The 20,354-nt window shown below is 35.7% G+C and overlaps 2 protein-coding genes across 2 annotated transcripts; both read right to left on the reverse strand.

The window, feature by feature from the left end:
* Positions 1-251: 251 nt before the first annotated feature.
* LOC104098136 (laccase-2-like) lies at positions 252-3,539 on the reverse strand. The gene is made up of 6 exons (XM_009604804.4): positions 3,322-3,539; positions 3,087-3,238; positions 2,558-2,802; positions 2,340-2,468; positions 1,273-2,247; positions 252-626 (listed from the first exon to the last, which is right to left on the reverse strand). Exons 1-6 carry the CDS (start codon positions 3,439-3,441, stop codon positions 496-498), a joined length of 1,752 nt encoding a protein of 583 aa, XP_009603099.1. The 5' UTR covers positions 3,442-3,539; the 3' UTR covers positions 252-495.
* A 12,401-nt stretch (positions 3,540-15,940) lies between these two features.
* On the reverse strand, positions 15,941-18,893 carry LOC104089550 (heat shock cognate 70 kDa protein 1-like). Its single transcript, XM_009594481.4, has 2 exons — positions 18,618-18,893; positions 15,941-17,836 (listed from the first exon to the last, which is right to left on the reverse strand). The coding sequence occupies exons 1-2, from the start codon at positions 18,829-18,831 to the stop codon at positions 16,104-16,106; spliced, it is 1,947 nt and encodes a 648-aa protein (XP_009592776.1). The 5' UTR covers positions 18,832-18,893; the 3' UTR covers positions 15,941-16,103.
* Positions 18,894-20,354: the final 1,461 nt, after the last annotated feature.

Below are 20,354 nucleotides of genomic sequence, written 5' to 3' on the forward strand. Positions count from 1 at the left end.
CACTTGCCCGTTATTTGACATATCAATGAGGCGCAAGATTGCTAAAATTTTTGGTGCATAGCAAATTTAGGCGTTTGTCTAAAATCATTTTTTGTTACTCCACAAGATATGGATCTTCGTTAAGGAACCAGAAGAAGAAAACGTCAAAATAGAGGAATTTGTCAATAAGTTGACAAATGTGGGAGTGCATGAAGCACGCTTTAATTAGGAAATGTTAACGAAAAATTTAGGGAATACATTGCTAAGAAAACTTTAAAATTTAATTTGTTTTAAATTGATTCATCGGATAAAAGTGTTTCCGACAAAAAAAACATAAACAAAATCTCCAATTCACTCTTCTTCGTTTCACATTTCGTAGACGATTCTTATATGAAAAAGAAAAACCTCAAATAATAAAACTCAGCACACAAGTGCACATGCAGAAAAACAAAAACAGACGTATAAATTATTGAAAGAAGAACAACGTCAGAGGAGGAATTAATTGAAACTGAATGTTTAACACTTGGGAAGATCAGCCGGCGGCGGTGGCAACTTTTGGTTTGGAAGCTCTCCATCTAATACCAGCCAAGCCATCCTCAAACCCCAACTCAGATGCACCTCAAAGTGACAATGCATAAACCATACTCCTGTTCATACACATATATACCACCAACAAAGAAAAATAAGTTAATCAGATGGATTTAACCTTTTATGAACTTTTATAAGTAGTACCGGCATATATTTTAATAGATAGCCTGCGGTATTTTTCATGTTACTAATCGGAGAGTATCTTTTAGATGATCAATTCTTTACTATTACAAAAGTTAAACTCAATCACATTTAGCAGAAAAAAATTTAGTTATATATATTAATAATATGTCTACCATTTCACCACGAAAAAAGGCATCTTGAAAGTGAATCATATTCCATGCTAGTGTGATGTATGGAATAAATAACAAAGGTGGGTCTATTTATCGGTCATGTCATATATGTCCGAGTTGGACATCCAATTGCTTCGATTTAAACTATCCGGAGAATGCAATGTCTGATATATATCAAAAGAATAGACAATCAAACCTACTTCTTGATGTGAATTTTGTTTTTTACACAAGTGTGGGTGATAGCAGGCTAATTACCATTTTTAGCAGGTTATAGAATTACTGTTTATCATAGTCTTTTGCTTATAATTATGTTATAAATAACATGATTATGTGAATATTTGTATACCATTAATGCATATAATTAAACTCGACATTTTTCATTTCAAAGTTGAGTTTATTAAGTAAATGATACCTGGATTGTCAGCTAGAAAACGAATGGCTACCCAACCACCAGATGGAACTCCAATGGTGTTTCTTTCAACTGGATCAACAAGATTGTAATTAGCTGGGTCTTTTTTAGGATCAAAATTACCAAAACCTTGACCAACCACATAGAAATTATAGCCATGAAGATGAAGAGGATGACTTTCAGCTCCTAAAATGCTAGTGCCTTGCATTACCAATTCCACTGAAGTATTGAACGGAAGTACCACAACTTTTGTGCCATTAGAAACATGAGTATTATTTGGAGGAGTGCCAGTGTAATTAAAGGGCACAAGAGGGACACTTGGAAAATCATCAGTAGTGTATACGCCATTTGATTTTTTGAAGTAGGATTGGAGTAGTGCTGTGGTAGGGAGAATCATAGAAACATTATTAACAGAAGCAGAAAATTTTGAGGAATTATTAGGACCTTGACAAGTTTGGTTTTTTGGGCACGGGTTACTTCCAAGACCTACGGTAAAGAAAAAATGTTTGTCAACTTTTTGGGGGACGTTAGCAGGAAATCGAGCATTAGCTAAAGATCGAAACTTATTAGTAAAATTGGCTACAAATGAAGTGGAATTAATTGGAGGAAGAGTTGGGATTGGAAGATTTTTAATCAAAGTGTTAGATGATGAGCTAATACTTGCAGATACATTATCATACATAAGAATTCCAGCAATTGTGGAATTGTCAAATGTGCCCTGGCCAGTGAAATATGGTCTAGCTGCCATAAAAAAAGTTGTCTGTTGGGGATTAGGATGTGTTTTAAGGAGGACATTTGTGGTTTGTCCAGGTGTAATGAGAATGGTATCTGTTTCAAAAGGTTTGACATAAACTGCATCGGCTTCCACTACTGTCATTGTATGATTAGCTATACGGAAGAAAAGGTCGTCATTGAGTGCAGCATTGATCATACGAAGCATATATGTCTTTCCAGGCTTTACCTTTAGCTTAAATGTGTCTGCAGAATGCATCATAAAAACATGTCCTCAATTCACCTACTTATAGTATATAAAAGTTAAAACGTATCAACTTCTAAAAACTAGTAAGTACCCTTCGCAGAACAATTGTATAATGGTCCAGGAAGACCATTAATAGTGTATGAATCAGAGACATTAGGTCCAGCTCCAGTTACAAGTGATTGATTAATCACGGCCTCGGTATTAGCATTCCACCACTCACCTGCATGCATATTAAATAAGTAAAATATCTTTTACATCGTCGGGCATATCAATTATAATATAGCTAGAGTGACATATATTTGATGTTACCGAAAATGATGGGAACTTCTTTGTGGGGTTTGGCAAATGGATAAGAAGTATTATGCTGGGGATAAATGATAAGAGGTCCATAAAGTGTAGCTCTCATCCATGAAATATGAGCATGCCACCATAGAGTTCCTCTTTGGCCAGTAATGGTGAAGTTGTAGACATAACTTTGGCTAGTTTGTATCGGGCATTGGGTGATATATGCTGGTCCATCTGCCCATCCACTTTGAATTTGTCGAATTCCATGCCTGTTTGGACACAATTATAGATTGCTATAACGCTGGCCACAATAGCATAGGGCGAGTTTCCAACATTTAGCTGAATTTGTTGTGTTTGGTGTGAACGATGATGTATGCGTAATACAAAAATTTTAAAAAAAGTACATATAATTTAAAAAAATATCACGTTCATTTGAACAAACTGATTCTCTAGATCCTCGTATGTAAATACCGGATATTAGTAGCTAATTTAATTATTGTCCAATTGAAAGTAGTGTACCAATAAAAAAATGTTAAAAGCTAAGAATTCATACCAATGGAAGCTAACATTGTTGGAGACGTGATTAACAACCTTAACCACGACACGATCACCTTCCCTAGCAACAACACGAGGCCCTGGGAATTTCCCATTCACAGTCACAATTGTCTTTGTTTGGCATAGCCTAGTCACATTTTTCAATCTTATCTGCAAACATCAAACAGAAGGAATTGATCATTTACTAAATTTTTTAAGAGTTACAACGTTATAATTAAGCTAAAGAAACCTACATCGAACTTGTAATGCCTTGTAACACCAGCAGTGACAAACTCTGGAAATAAAAAAATGCTACAAGTGATGCAGAAAATAGCAAGTAAAATTGATTGTGGTGAAAAAATAGAAGCGCTCATGTTTCTTCTCTTTTGCTCTGTAACTTTCTATATTTGGAAAGTAAGAGAGATGTACTGTGAAAATATATGATTTCCTTGCATGGAATTATATTTGAGGAGCCTATGAGATATGCTTATATAGACATGTTTAGACGATATTGTTTGGTTAATAATTTAGGTACTAATAGTTGTCTAAATTCCCATTACTGTGAAGCAAAACCTGCAGCCAAAGGAAAAAAAAACAATCACTAGGAAAGAGATATCCCACCAGTTGATAAGAGTGTAGCTAAAGTCTATTTTATTCAGTAAATCCTTATCTACTCATAACACTAAATGTTCTTTCCAAGAATACCCATGTATCTGTAACCAGAAAGTTACATATTTCGAAGTTTACTTATACACAGTGACAATATGAAAAATATTTATACTATCAATGTAATTTAACTGATAATTTAACGTGTAGTATCTTTTAGGTGATATGTTAGTGTAAAAATAAAAGTTAATTAAACTCCTTAAGTTATACATCTTGGAGGGTTTTCTAGCGATTTTGCATAATTTAGTTATAATTTATAAAATCACTGTGGATCGAAATTCAACTGTTAATATCTTGTTGACCAAGATAATAGCTCTTTACTCTTCTCTTCCCCGGTCATATTCATCTTCATGCTAATTCATCATTTTCATGTAGGACTGTACCTTAGTTAGAAATTTTTTTAAAAAACAAAAAAAATCTAAAGTGTGACGTTTGGCCCACACCTTTCTTCCAAGCAAGAGAAGAATGATAAGACATTAGGTCGTTCCGTTAAATTTGCAATGTGATCAACACACTACTTAACTATTTCTTTGTAATAATAAAGCAATTTTGATTAAAAATTTAGGAGAACCCCAAGATAATACTACTGCGTTATGAGGTACATAGTATGTTTCTTGTTCTAATATTTTTTTCTTTATCTTTTTGGTGTAATTAGTAAATTCATTAGGATGAATGACTAAATGCAGTCAGGGGCGGCTTAACAGTATTTGTGGTCTAAAGCCAATGTTGATAAAAGGTCCTAAACTTTATTTTTTTTTTTTAAATCACACACACACACACACACACACACACACACATATATATATATATATATATATATATATATATATATATATATATATATATATATATATATATATATATATATATATATATGAATTCTATTTTTCTAATATTTTGAGATACAAAATTATTAATAACTTTTTATAATCGATCTCTCCTAAAAATATTTTGGACAATATTAAAATAGTTTTTAACTGTTTTATTTTAGTTTTGAACAACTTGATTCATATATTTCGTGGCATATTTAAATTCTAATAAATGAATAAAAGACAATACATAACTATGAAGTAAGAATAAAATGAGATGATAATAACACTTGAAAGTTATAATAATAGAATTTAATTCAAGAAAAATGATGACTTGATTTCAAGATATCTTTTTGCTCCTTCAATAACATAAAATGCTTGAAACTTCAGGAAAAAACAAAAAAGAATGCACGATATATGATATCAATAGTACTTTTAAGCTATGTGTGTTTTCGAATAATACTACTCCTACTAAGTTATCGGACTTAAACCCGAAAAAAGCAAGAAAGAGAATATATAAGAGTATAAAGTTATACGAGCGATTAACTCTTGGACAAACCAAGAAAGAAAATGAATAGTGTAAAAATATGATTTAGTACTACGTAGTATTACGCTCACTTTAATTAGTTACACATTTATTTTTTCCTTTTATAAAAAAATATCTAATTTTCAAGATAAAAACTACTCATTATTTTTCTAAAACAGCCTATAAATCTATTTTGATATTAAATAAATGGAGCCTCCAAATTTAGGGGTCTCAAACAAATACTTTAGAAGCTTTACCCTATAGCGGCCCTGAATGCAGTTGCTATTTATTCATTTCCTAATTTTTAGCTACACCAACTACGTACCTTGTTGGGTACACACCGCTACTGTCTGCCCTTAGTGATGTCATGACCTACTGTAATCAACATACTACTTACTCTTTCTTTATAATAAAGCAACTTGAATTGAAATTTAGTTAAAACCCATGATTAAAAGTGTATTACGAGGTTGTAAGTGTGAGTTCTTTTTGCTTTTTGGTGTCATTAGTTATTCATTCGGATAAAGGGTTAATTAAATACAGTAGCGATATTGTTTTCGTAGTTACACCTACTACGCACCTTGTGGAGTACCCATTGCTACTAATCGCAATCGGTGATTTCCATCATTAAAGAATGAGTTAATCTAGTTTATACTACGTAATAAACTAAGATAGTAGCTAGATCACTTTATTCCTTTCCAAAGTAAGGATATGACAAAACAATTCCCTCACAATCTGTGGAATATCTTGACATATTCAATGAAATAAATAAATTGTCACGATCCAAAAATCATAACCACGGGATCATGATGGCGCCTAATATCCACTTGTTAGGCAAGCCAACATTAACTAATCAGTTATTCATTTTAACAACTTAAAAGCAAATGATTAAGAATATAAATCTGAAATACTTGTAATATAATAATCTGAAACCAACGCAGTCTAGCCTAAAGCTAGAAACTGGTGTGACAAGTACATGAGCTGCCAAAAGTACTACAAACAAAGTCTGAAATAAAATATAAATGTCCGAAATAAAATAAACAGTATAGTATAGTAGATAAGAAGGGGACTTCAGGGCCTGCGAACGCTGTACGGCTCTACCTCAAGTTTCTTAATGAACCGGATCCGGGCAAATCTCCACTAAGCGTTGCTGGGATCAGTACCAGAATCTGCACAAGAAGTGCAGAAATGTAGTATGAGTATAACCGACCCCATGTACTCTGTAAGTATCGAGCCTAAACTCGATGAAGGAGTGACGAGGCTATAACAAGCCACTCACTATAAACTTATGCAAGCATAAGTAGAAAACAATAACGGAATAGAGAAGCATCAATTAACAAGGAAACCAGATTAAGAAATACACAACAGAGGCCCCATAATATCATATATGCTCAGATTCACAACACAACACGGAAATGAAATCAACAAACAAGAATAATCGTAATATAACTTCTCTGTTAGGTGCGCAACCTGATCCCCCCCCCCCCCACACACACACACACACATATATATATATATATATATATATATATATATATATATATATATATCACTACTGATCCGGTATACAACCCGATCCCATATATAGCATCAATAATGTTGCGGCGTGCAACCCATTCCTATATATAATCTCAATATAGTTGCAACGTGAAAACCCGATCCCATATATAAATTCAATACCGTTACGGCGTGCAACTCGTTACCAATATCATAAACATGTCATAATATTATAACGAGCTATAACGTATCTTAGAACATAACGCAAAAAGGGAACTAAACAAATAAAGTCTCTAAGAAAATTTAATGTACATAGTAAAATGAAATAGATTAAGCAAGGCAATTAAATAAGTAAAGACATATGATAAGTAAAAGAGGAGAACTAACAACATATAAAAACAATAATCAACTAAAGACGTTCAATAAATAAAAGCATGGATACATGAAAACGCATAGCAAATTGAGGCAGGAAACTGTAACAACCCGACTGGCCGTTCTGAGCATTTGTATTTTTTTCGATGGTTTGAGGTCTTGAGTAGCTTCATATGAGGTATTATGACTTGCGTGTATGGTCGATTTTGACTTTCGAATGGTTCGGAATTTGGTTTGGAAGAATGACTTTTATTTTAGAAGCTTTAAGTTGAAAGAGTTGACAAACTTTGACTTTTGTGTATTTGACCTCGGATCGAATTGTTTTTGGTTCTGCTGGGTCCAGATCATGATTTTGAACTAGGACATATGATCGGGTTTGTATTTGAATGTTTCTAGAAGGGTTTGGCTTTAATTGGCGAAAATTGACAATTTGAAGGTTTGGAAAGTTCATAGGTTTGACCGAAAGTTGGCTATGAAGTTATCAGGTTCATATTATTTTTCTGGGAGTTGGAATAGGTTTGTTATGTCATATGGAACTTGTGTGCAAAATTTGAGGTGATTCGGAGTTGTTTAGACGTGTTCGGTGTAAGTTTGAAATTTGAAATGACATGCTCTCATCATAGAAGGTAGAGGCAGGAGTTATCAAAGGAGTTCGAGCAACTATGGTAGATCCAGAGCTCGTGGGAAGTCTAAGAACCGATCCAAATCAAGAGTGAGAAATTGCTACAATTGTGATCAACCAGGTCACGTCAAAAGAGATTGCCCAAATCCAAGGAAGGGCAAAGGTGAAAGCAGTGGCCAGAAGAATGACAATAACACAACCGCCATAGTTCAAAACAATGATAATGTTGTACTCTTTATAAATGAAGAAGAGGAATGCATGCACTTCTCAGGTCCAGAGTCAGAATAGGTGGTTGATACAACATTATTTTACCATGCCACACCGGTAAGAGATCTTTTTTGTAGATATGTAGCAGGCGATTTGGCACTGTGAGAATGGGTAACACAAGTTACTCAAAGATTGCGGGGTTCTAAAGGACGTGCGGCGTGTACCTGATTTGTTGATGAACTTGATCTCAAGAATTGCTTTAGACCGAGATGGATACAAGAAACATGCCAAGGTGAATTCAACGCGGTACAAGATGAGATTTCTACAGATTTGTGGCACAAAAGAATGGGTCATATGAGTGAGAACGTATTGAAGATTCTTTCTAAGAAATCACTCATTTCTTATGCCAAAGGTACAACGGTAAATCCTTGTGACTACTGTTTATTTGGTAAGCAGCATAGAGTCTCATTTCAGACATCGTCTAAAAGAAAATTAAATATACTTGATTTGGTATATTCTGATATTTGTGGTCCAATGAAAATTGAATCGATGGGCAGTAACAAATATTTTGTTAATTTTATTGATGATGCTTCACGGAAATTATGGGTCTATATTTTGAAAACCAAAGATCAGGTGTTTCAAGTTTTTCAGAAGTTTCATGCTCTGGTGGAAAGGGAGACAGGACAAAAGCTAAAGCATCTCCAACGTGACAATGGAGGTGAGTACACTTTAAGGGAATTTGAAGAGTACTATTAAAGTCATGGGATCAGACAGTTCCTGGAACCCCACAGCACAATGGCATAGCCGAGAGGATGAACCGCGCCATTGTTGAGAAGGTGAGAAGCATGCTCAGAATGGCTAAACTGCCTAAGTCATTCTGGGGTGAAGCAGTTCAGACAACCTGTTACCTAATTAATAGGAGTCCATCAGTTCCATTGGAGTTTGATATCCCAGAGAGAGTTTGGATCAACAAGGAAGTGTAAAGGTGTTCGGTTGCAAAGCTTTTGCACATGAACCAAAGGAGTAGAGAACAAAGCTGGATGATAAATCTGTTCCGTGTATATTCATCGGATATGGAGATGAAGAGTTCGGGTATAAATTGTGGGATCCTGTAAAGAAGAAGGTCATTAGAAGCATAGATGTAATCTTCCGAGAAAGTGAAGTTGGAGTTGTAGATGATCAATCAGAGAAGACAAAGAATGATATAATCCCTAACCTTGTTACCATTCCTTCTTCTTCTAACTATCTCACAAGTGCAGAAAGTACGACCGACGAGGTTGTCGAGCAGGGGAACAACTTGATGAGGTTATTGAGCTGGAGGAGCAACTTGATGATGGTGTCGAGCAAGTGGAGCACCCCACTCAGGAAGAAGAACAACCTCAACCTCTGAGGAGATCAGAGAGGCCAAGGGTAGAGTCATGTTGGTACCCTTCCACAGAGTATATCCCCATCAGTGATGAAGGGGAGCCAGAAAGTCTTAAAGAGGTGTTGTCCCATCCAGAAAAGAACCAGTGGATGAAAGCCATGCAAGAAGAGATGGAATCTCTACAGAAAAATAGCACGTACAAGCTGGTTGAACTTCCAAAGGGTAAAAGACCACTCAAATGCAAATGGGTCTTTAAACTCAAGAAAGATGGAAATGGCAAGCTGGTGAGATACAAAGCTCGATTGGTGGTAAAAGGCTTCGATCAGAAGAAATGTATTGATTTTGATGAAATTTTCTTACCTGTTGTCAAAATGACTTCTATTCGAACAATCTTAAGCTTAGCAGTTAGCCTTGATCTTGAAGTGGATCGGTTGGACGTGAAAACTGCATTTCTTCATGGAGATTTGGAAGAGGATATCTATATGGAATAGCCAGAAGGATTTGAAGTAGCTGAAAGGAAACACATGGTGTGCAAACTGAATACGAGTCTTTATGGGTTGAAGAAGATACTAAGGCAGTGGTAGAAGAAGTTTGACTCATTCATGAAAAGTCAAACTTAGACAAAGACATATTCTGATCCATATGTATACTTCAAAAGATTTTTAGACTACAACTTTATTATTTTGTTGTTGTATGTGAATGACATGTTAATTGTAGGGAAAAATAAGGGGTTGATCGCAAAGTTGAAGGGAGTTTTGTCCAAGTCATTTGATATGAAGGACTTGGGCCCAGCACAACAAATTCTGGGTATGAAGATAGTTCGAGAGAGAACAAGCAGAAAGTTGTAACTGTCTCAGGAGAAGTACATTGAACGTGTACTGGAACGCTTCAACATAAAGAATACTAAGCCAGTAAGTACACCTCTTGCTAATCATCTAAAGTTAAGCAAGAAGATGTGTCCTATAATAATGGAGGAAAAAGGAAAGCATGACCAAAGTTCCTTATTCCTCTGCCGTCGGAAGTTTGATGTATTTAATGGTATGCACTAGACCTGATATTGCTCACGCAGTTGGTGTTATCAGCAGGTTTCTTGAAAATCCTGAAAAGAACACTGGGAAGCAGTCAAGTAGATACTCAGGTACCTGAGAGGTACCACGCGAGATTGTTTGTGCTTTGGAGGAACTGATCCAATCTTAAAGGGCTATAAAAATGCTGATATGGCAGGTGACATTGATAACAGAAAATTCACTGCTGGATATTTGCTTATATTTTCAGGGGGAGCTATATCATGGCAGTCAAGGTTGCAGAAGTGTGGCGCACTCTCTACAACTGAAGCGGAGTATATTGCCGCTACTGAAGCTGGCAAGGAGATGATATGGTTGAAACGGTTCCTTCAAGAGTTTGGATTGCATCAGAAGGAGTATGTCATCTATTGTGACAGTCAAAGTGCAATAGACCTTAACAAGAACTCTATGTACCATGCAAGGACCAAACACATCGACGTGAGATATTACTGGATTCGAGAAATGGTAGAGAATGAATCTCTAAAAGTCTTGAAGATTTTTACAAGTGAGAATCTCGCAGATATGTTGACCAAGGTGGTACCAAGAGATAAGTTCGAATTGTGCAAAGAACTTATCGGCATGCACTCAAGCTAGAAGTCCGGTGTTACCTCCTTCAAGTGAATGGGTCTGGAGGGGGAGATTCATGGGGTCCAAACCCATGTGTAGAAAAAAGAAAAGAAAGAAAATCTAATGATGGCAAGAGCAAGTTTTATAGTTGGCAACCAATTTGCACTGCAAATTGCATAGTGCAAGTTGTAAAGTGAGATCCAATCTTCCGATTGGTTAATTGGGGCAGTCATCCCCTCTATATAAGAAGAGTTTCACCTCTCATTTTATACACCAATCTCAGAGGAAAAATATATCTGAGAGTTAGAAAGAAAGAGTGGGGTTTTACAGACAGGGTATAAGAAAATAGTCTGTGAGAAAAATAGAGAGTGAGCGATTTTGTAGTGAGGTGGGAATATTAAAAGAGGGTTATTTATTTTGAGTGTTGTAGTGGTCTTTGGAGTATTTTACTCAGACCTACAAAGTATAAAATTCCTTGCTATAGTGATATCAATTGCTCATCTCGGGGCCGTGGTTTTTTCTCTTATTCAAAAGGGTTTTTCACGTAAAAATCTTGGTGTCGTTGTCACTCTTTTATTCTTGTTAATTATAGTATCTTGATTCTACGTTATTATTGCGCTTTTATTATCGTGAATATTACTTTTGTGGGGGTTTATTCCCAATAAATATACCTGGTGAGATAAAATACTTGTATCCATAAGATATATTGAGTTAATTAAGTTAGGTCATTAGAGAACTTTATATTCCATATTGATAATAATGATAAGTTTTTTCAAAGACTCTTAACCGAATTGTTTTGTATGATAAGACTTGTTTCCAACCTAAGAAATGACCACCTTATTTATTTATTTATTTATTTGATGATCGAGAAATTTGTCTGGACCAACCGCAGTGTTCGAATGTCGGGGATAATGAGTCGGCACCTCTACCCTTCTCTACTTAAATAAGGACTTAGTTTGCATGGCTCGAACCTTGACTTGAGTCACAAGTCCCTCAGCCTTTGCCACTAGAACTAAGCCATGAGGGCTTATTTATTTATTTTGGAAAAAGAATAAAAAAATATCCATCCTATAATCACTGAACTGGAAAAATAGGAAATGAAAAAAATCCAACTGTTTGATCAGTCTATATGCCCAGCAGCCTACTCCAGAAAGAATAATAGATACTTCAGTGTGTTGGTATATGAGACATGCCTGATTGAGTGATTGTACACATTGATGCACTGCTTAGTTGGAAGTGTCTATTATCACATTACAGGTCATGCTTTGAAAAAACGTACGGGTACCTCAAGCCAATTCAAAAATTATAATAGGAATCAAGTTTTCCTTGTTATTTCAGTGAGGGAGGGGCAAGTATAGGACTGACAAATTTGGGAAAAGGTACATTTAGTGGCTTATAAGAGGACGGAATAGAGCTGAATTGTGGGTATTCAGTGTTGACAGGGTTTGCGAGTAGCTAATGTTAGCATCTGTAAGGGGTAAATATAGTTCATTTTCATGTGATTTAATACGACTTGTTAGGAACCAAGTGAGATAGCAGTAACATCCAGTTTTAATAGGTTGAAATTATTGATTTTACTTTCTAACAAAAGAGTAAAATCCATCTTAGCAACATGAAATCCTATGCTCCTGGAATGTCTTTTGATAATTTGATCCTCTTGACGAAATGTCAACAACCACGAAGAGAATTTTTTAATAATATACCAGAACGACTACGAAGTGTTGGACAAGAGGAGGGGGACACCATTTCAAATACATAAAGCTTTCATCGTTGTGCAAATAACTGTAGTTTATTTATTTTCATGCTATTTGATAAAAATTTAAAAATATTTCCAGGAATGGCAATAAATCAAATTTCTCACATTATGCTAGTATAGAATTTGTATTTTCTACCTTTGTATCATTACCATATATTAACAATTTAACATGGAGAAAAAAAATACCATAGATTAACATTAACCTTGTTTCCTGTAGTAAAGTTTGGATTCAGAGCAAAGCAGCGGAAGGAAAGTAAAAAAGTAAAAGTTATGTTATCCATGTTATATTTTCTTGTAAAATTAATCTTTCATTTCCTAGTTTTGACACTAGATCCGAAATAGGTTATAGGTTCTATTGTTTTCTTAGTAATATGATTAATGAGGGGAAAAAAGTATGTTGGTCGAGTGTTTACCAAAAGAGACCTGTGATACACCTTTTCTGCAGAGTGGCAAAAACAGAAAGCTTTGGGGTAGCATTAATTATCACTTCCAGAGGCTTAACAGGGGAAGGAGGTAGTTTGCATCAAGTTACTTGTATATAACGTTAGCTGCAGTATTATGTCTTAGATATTGTTAGGATCGAAATAATCAGGTGTCATGCGAAAGCTAGTAAAATAATACTTGAACGATAATAAATCAGACAACAAAAGAGAAATATACCAAAAGAGACACAGAATTTAACATGGTTCGGTTAATTGACCTACGTCTACGGCGGAGATGAGCAATTCACTATATAAAAGAGAATACAAAATATCGAGAGAACAACTTAACAAAGAGGCAAACACAAGTATCGCACTAACACTTGTCCCGAAAAGTCCTCCCCTTAAACAAGACTCTCAAACCCCATATGACTACACTGTAGATGCTACTGAATAAGAAGAAAGAATCCTCAATTTATAGAAGTCCAAACTTTTTCCTCCAAGAAAAGGGACTAGCCAAATACGAGAGATTAATAATTTTCTTCTAAAAGAAGGAAAACCTAATTGTGGTAAATATGTTGCCCTTTCCTTCAAAAGATAAGAAAACTAAATATGATAAGAAAATCATGACAACGTCTAACAATTCTCACCTTTGGTCTTAATTTTCAAATAAAACAAGCTTGATTCACCTTCTTCATATAACCTTCAACAGGCCATATCTCCAAATCTGCACCACAAAGTTTATTTCAACGTGAGTAGCACTCAGGTTAAATTTCTCAAACAACAATCATAATTATCATCAAATACGTTGAGGCTAGAACTAAACACGCCAAGATAAACCTGTCTTGAACTTCACTCTATTAGGACCGAAAAAATCAGGTGTCATGCGGAAGCTAGACACAAATTTTTAACGTGGTTCGATCAATTGATATTTGTCTACGGAGGAGATGAGCAATCTCCACTATATAAAAGAGAGTACAAAATATCGAGAGAATAACCTCATAAAGGGACAAACACAAGTGTTACACTAACACTTGTCTCGAAAAGTCCTTCCCCTAAACAAGACTCTCAAACCCAATATGGCTACATTGTGGATGTTACTGAATAAGAACGAAGGATCCTCATTTTATAGAAGTCCAAACCTCTTCCTCCAAGAGAAGGGACTAGTCAAATATGAAAGATTTATAATTTTGTTCTAAAAAAAGGAAGACCCAATTATAATAAATATATTGCCATTTCCATCGAGAGATACGAAAACCACTTAAGTGGTGTGTCATCTTTTCCAATTGCCGAGATTTCCTTTATGTTCATCAACTAGTTACTGAGGTAGTATATGTAATTATTGACCAACTCAAAGTCAGACTCAGGCTCAGCATAAAAGTTTTTACCATGTATTGCTGTATTTTGATTTTATCCATGACTTTTTGATTTGTAGCAGGGCAGCGGAGGAGGTGAATTTGAGTTATGATTTATTAACATATCGGACAATATTAACAAGATGAAGTCCCAGACTGTTTTCTCAGGAACGATGGAAGAATTAAACGATACAAATAGAAGCTGAAACCTTTACAAAGTCAGGCAATGGCTCGATTAGGGGTGGCAAAATAGTTAAAATAACACAGTTAACCACCCATATTATCTTTTAAAAATGGGTCAAATATGGATAAGAACCATATCATCCATTTAGAAAATGAATAACCAATGTATAACTAATTGGTTTAACTTTCATATTTGTAAAACCTCAAATTGGGGATTTTTCAAGTTTGGAAGACTAGTAATTCTCCCAAAAGTGTTCGTATTCAAGAAGTCATGAATAATATGGTTACCCATATTATCCGTCGGTTAACCCGTTTTTTATCCGTATTAAATATGGGTCGGGTCGGATGATTTATCCATTTTTTTCATTACCCATTTTCGACCCGAACCATATCCAACCCGATTCGCCCGTTTGCCACTCCTAGGCTCGACTGTAAACTCTGATGTGAAGTTCACATTTTTTTCTTGTAAATAAATTACTCCCTCCGTTCCAATTTATGTGAACCTGTTTGACTGAGTACGGAGTTTAAGAAAAAATGAAGATTTTTGAAATTTGTGGTCCTAAACAATTCAAAAAGGGGCCCAAAGTATTTGTGTGGTTATAAAAGCTTCTCATTAAGGGTAAAATTGTAAGTTTAAACAAAATTGTTTTCAAATTTAAAAATGTATTATTTTTTTTGTAACAGACCAAAAGGAAATAGATTCAGGAACAAAGGTTTTATAATATTGCAGTTGATGAGCTTTCTGCGGTAGTATTATGTCTTTTATTTGGCGCTGGAGAGAGTTTAAGATGGATGTCTGCATTTGGAAGAACTCTCAATGCTTAATATTATTGCAATCCTGGTATTTAGCTTCTTAAGAAAAGTAACTGTTGTTCAGATTTTATTTCTCTTTTAAGAAATTCGTCCAAGACGAAAGCTCAAATTATATAGTAGATCACTTGAAAATAACACATGAACAATAGGTGGTAATCAAACTTAACCCAATTAATGGCGCTGGATTATTAGTTGAGTCGATTATTCAAACCCAATAGCATATCATGCAATTGATGGGGAAAAAATGTGAACGGGAACACAGTATGATTTTCTAATCAAACTCATTATTATTAGACATTATTAACTTGTTAAATTATGATTACTAGATAGTGTCCACTTAACCAACAACATTACGATCAGAAAGGCAGGGCAGCTACAGACTCAGTCGGCTCACTTTCTCACACTCGGTGAACATATATTTGGCCTAAATTCTTTTAAGTTTGGAAGTTCCTTTTGTTTGATAGTTAGGCCAAAAAAAAAAAACATCTTTTTATCCAAAACTTTGAAAACTAAGTGACCTTGCCTCCTGAATCTAGACTCGTGTTTGCTAGTTTTGTAGGCAATCCTTACCACCAATCAAAAGTTAATTTGTAACCTGTCCATTCAACTAAGGATTTAAAATTTAAGCTCGAATAGACCTCCAAAAAGAATTGCTAACTTAAAATCGATGCAACTATTTAAGAATTCCAGCAATAATGAAAAACCACCAGTTTGAAATTCACAAAACTATAGATGATAAGAAAAGCCAGTTCAAAGTACTCTATTAAACTATACCAATGAAAATGAAAAACTACTAGTACTATATTATATCAACCACTTAATCCACTTCCTCAATCTTAGGTCCTGCACTGCTAGCACCAGCTGGTGGAACATCATCATCCATAGGTGCGCCTGCATCACCACCAGCACCCTGATACATCTTGGCAATTATGGGATTACAAATGCCCTCAAGCTCCTTCATCTTGTCCTCAAACTCATCAGCTTCTGCAAGCTGGTTGCTATCAAGCCATGAAATTGCCTGATCAATGGCATCCTCAATCTTCTTCTTGTCATCCACGCTAAGCTTTGAACCAATTTTCTCGTCCTTCACCGTGTTCCTCATGTTGTAGGCGTAGTTCTCCAATGCATTCTTGGCCTCCACCTTCTTCTTGTGATCCTCGTCTTCCGCCTTGTACTTCTCAGCTTCCTGCACCATCTTCTCAATTTCTTCCTTTGACAACCTACCCTTGTCATTGGTAATTGTAATCTTGTTCTTCTGTCCAGTGGTCTTGTCCTCGGCTGAGACGTTCAAGATACCATTTGCATCAATATCGAAGCAGACAGTGATCTGAGGCACACCCCTAGGAGCAGGAGGAATACCAGAAAGCTCAAATTTACCCAATAAGTTGTTGTCTCTTGTTCTTGCTCTCTCACCCTCGAACACCTGAATCAACACTCCGGGTTGATTATCAGAGTATGTAGAGAATACTTGCTCTTTCTTGGTGGGAATTGTGGTGTTCCTAGGAATCAGGACAGTCATCACACCTCCAGCAGTTTCTAACCCAAGAGACAGAGGTGTGACATCCAAAAGCAGCAAGTCTTGGACCTTCTCATTACCCTCTCCGCTAAGGATGGCGGCTTGCACAGCAGCACCATAGGCAACAGCCTCATCAGGGTTGATGCTCTTGCAAAGCTCCTTGCCATTGAAGAAGTCCTGCAACAGCTGCTGCACCTTGGGAATTCGAGTGGATCCACCGACAAGAACAACATCATGAATGGTGCTCTTATCCATCTTGGCATCCCTCAAACATTTTTCAACTGGCTCCATACATTTCCTAAAGAGATCCATGTTCAACTCCTCGAATCTAGCACGAGTAATGGTAGAATAAAAGTCAACCCCCTCATACAGAGAATCAATTTCGATTGTTGTCTGAGCAGTGGAAGAGAGAGTTCTCTTTGCCCTCTCACAAGATGTCCTTAATCTTCTTAGAGCTCTTGGGTTACCACTAATATCCTTCTTGTGCTTTCTCTTGAATTCCTGGACAAAGTGGTTTACCATTCTGTTATCAAAATCCTCACCTCCAAGGTGAGTGTCTCCTGCTGTAGCTTTCACCTCGAAAATACCCTCTTCAATAGTGAGAAGGGATACATCAAAAGTACCACCACCAAGATCGAAGATAAGCACGTTCTTCTCACCTACACTAGTAGCTTTCTTGTCCAGACCATATGCAATAGCAGCAGCTGTAGGCTCATTAATAATACGCATGACATTCAGTCCCGAAATAACACCAGCATCTTTAGTAGCCTGACGCTGTGAGTCATTGAAGTAGGCAGGGACAGTCACCACGGCATTCTTTACAGTTGATCCAAGGTAGGCCTCAGCAATTTCCTTCATCTTTGTCAGCACCATAGAAGAGATTTCTTCAGCAGCAAACTGTTTCTCTTCACCCTTGTAGTTTACAACAATCATCGGCTTATCACCGGGTCCAGGGATAACCTTAAAAGGCCACAATTTCATGTCGCCCTGTACAGATGTATCACTAAACCTCCTGCCAATAAGCCGCTTTGCATCTGACAGTGTAAAGCACAGTGAGCATTAAATAACAAAACTTTAATCACAAATAATACTGTATGGATTACAGCACAAAAGCCAAAAATATTTGCACAACACCTATTCAAATAGCAAATTAACATGAAAGCACATAAGTTCCATAAAAGAAATTGACTAATCAGTAGTCAACTATACTGGCATATATGTGAATAATAAATATGAGTAAACCAGTCGAAGACTAGGATAAAGGATCTGAAAACGATATAGTAACATTTGTTCCTACCACGTGTTTAATTAAAATAATCATACTACTGTGATCTGGCAATGGCTAAAGCATGCATTAAGATATCATATCCTTTTCGATTAAAACAATTCCAGAAATTCACTGATTTAGAGTTCTCTAATTTTTCTCTTATGCCCACAGCAAATTCACCAGATAATATTAAATTATTTACTAGATTAAAATCATGTCAACTTGCCTACACCTCAACTAAATCATCAGACAAATTGATTGTTCTGGTAAAAATTCAGACTTGAAATCTGCAGGTAATTTTCATATGTTTTAAACAGTGTATCAAGATATGCTTAATCCTCCTACGTGCTTCTGGACCATTTAACAACTAAATAACAATGAATACAAATCAAGCTAATTTACACGAATCACACCACGTCATTCATCAAACTTAACGTCGCAACAAATCAAAATTTTAAAAATTTACCACTCATCAACAACCATACTATTTAGAACAGAAATAAGCAGAAGAAATAGTATGAGATTAGATAGGAAAATTGAAAGCTTACCGAAAACGGTGTTAATGGGATTCATGGCAACCTGATTTTTTGCAGCGTCACCGATGAGACGTTCAGTGTCAGTGAAGGCAACATAAGACGGCGTCGTCCTGTTTCCTTGGTCATTAGCGATAATCTCCACACGATCATGTTGCCAAACGCCAACACAAGAATACGTAGTTCCCAGATCAATCCCGATCGCTGGTCCTTCACCTTTTCCGGCCATTGCTTTAATCAGCGACGTGTATATATATATATATATATATATATATATATATATATATATATATATATTAAGTGAGAGCAAGAAAAGAGAGCTAAATTATGATTTGAGAAGAAAGAGCAATATGATGAGATATGGAGGGAGGAAGGAACAATGGGTGGTATATATATAACGGCTTCGGGTTAAGCGTTTTGTAGCCGTCTTTAAGGGTTCTAGAATGTTCTTTTTTGCCTAATTATAACCAATCATGGATTTTCCTGAGCGTGTTTTATGGGATCTAGAAGGTTCTGTTTGTCTAAGTCTAACCGATCAGGAACTTCCTAATTCCTGCAGACGTAGCAATGGTATTACTTACCACTGTTGGTCGGGGACGTGCTATTTGTATATCATGCTATTTTATAATTTTAAAATTATGAAAATAATATTTTTAGATTTCTTACGCGTAAAAGTAAAATCTCTCATGTATTAAAAAAATATAGGATCATAAAACTAAAAACAAGTTTGTAAATAATCACAAAACCAATTAACCCGACGTGCTATTTGTACATCAGATTCTTTCTTTCGTCTGTCGCAACCCTATTCCCACACAAATATTCAATTTTCGAGTATGAATTTGAGATAATAATGAAAGTATGTGAATAATTTATTGAATAAGGGTTAATTATTAAACTATTTGTTAGGATCGGGAACCCGGGTAGTGCAGAATTTAGCCAAACAACGTTATAATGATAATAACAAAGACAATGGAAGTTGATAATAACGGCAATTAAAGAATATAAAGAAGACACAAATTTAACGTGGTTCGATCAAGGTGACCTACGTTCACAAGCGGAGAGAAGCAATTTCACTATACCAACAAGAGTACAAAAGAGAGTACAAAATTAGAGTAAATACTCTAATTACCAAATATCCCAAGAGAATAACCTCACAAGATCACTCCAAAGAAAGGGTTCACACAAGTGTTTCCCAACATTCACTCTCTTACAAAATACTCTATAATAAAATAAAGGAGGACAAAGAAAGACAAGAGTGAAAAGCTCTTGAATTGGTGTGTTTGCAAATGAGGAGAAACTCCTCTATTTATAGCAAGAAATCCTTGGCCTAATAATGGATATTATGTCATGGCAAATGTCATGAACCACAAATTTGTTATAATGGATATTATGTCATGGCAAATGTCATGAACCACAAATTTGTTATAATGGATATTATGTCATGGCAAATGTCATGATCCACAAGGCCATATTACAAATCTCCACCTTTGCCTAATTTCGGCTTATATATAGTAAATTTGCTCCACCTTCTCCGCAAAAACCCCAATGGGCAAAATCATTCTTCATAAATGCCAATCAAGTTCACGCAAAGCTTGAACTTGGATACTGGAAGAGGTTTTGTGAACATGTCAGCAGGATTGTCTCTAGTGTTGATCTTCTGAACTGAGACTTTTCTTTCAGCAATGGTTTTTCGGATGAAATGATACTTTATATCAATGTGCTTCGTCCTCTCATGATACATTTGATCTTTAG

The sequence above is a fragment of the Nicotiana tomentosiformis genome, chromosome 6, assembly GCF_000390325.3.
Source record: "Nicotiana tomentosiformis chromosome 6, ASM39032v3, whole genome shotgun sequence".
Taxonomy (NCBI): Eukaryota; Viridiplantae; Streptophyta; class Magnoliopsida; order Solanales; family Solanaceae; genus Nicotiana; species Nicotiana tomentosiformis.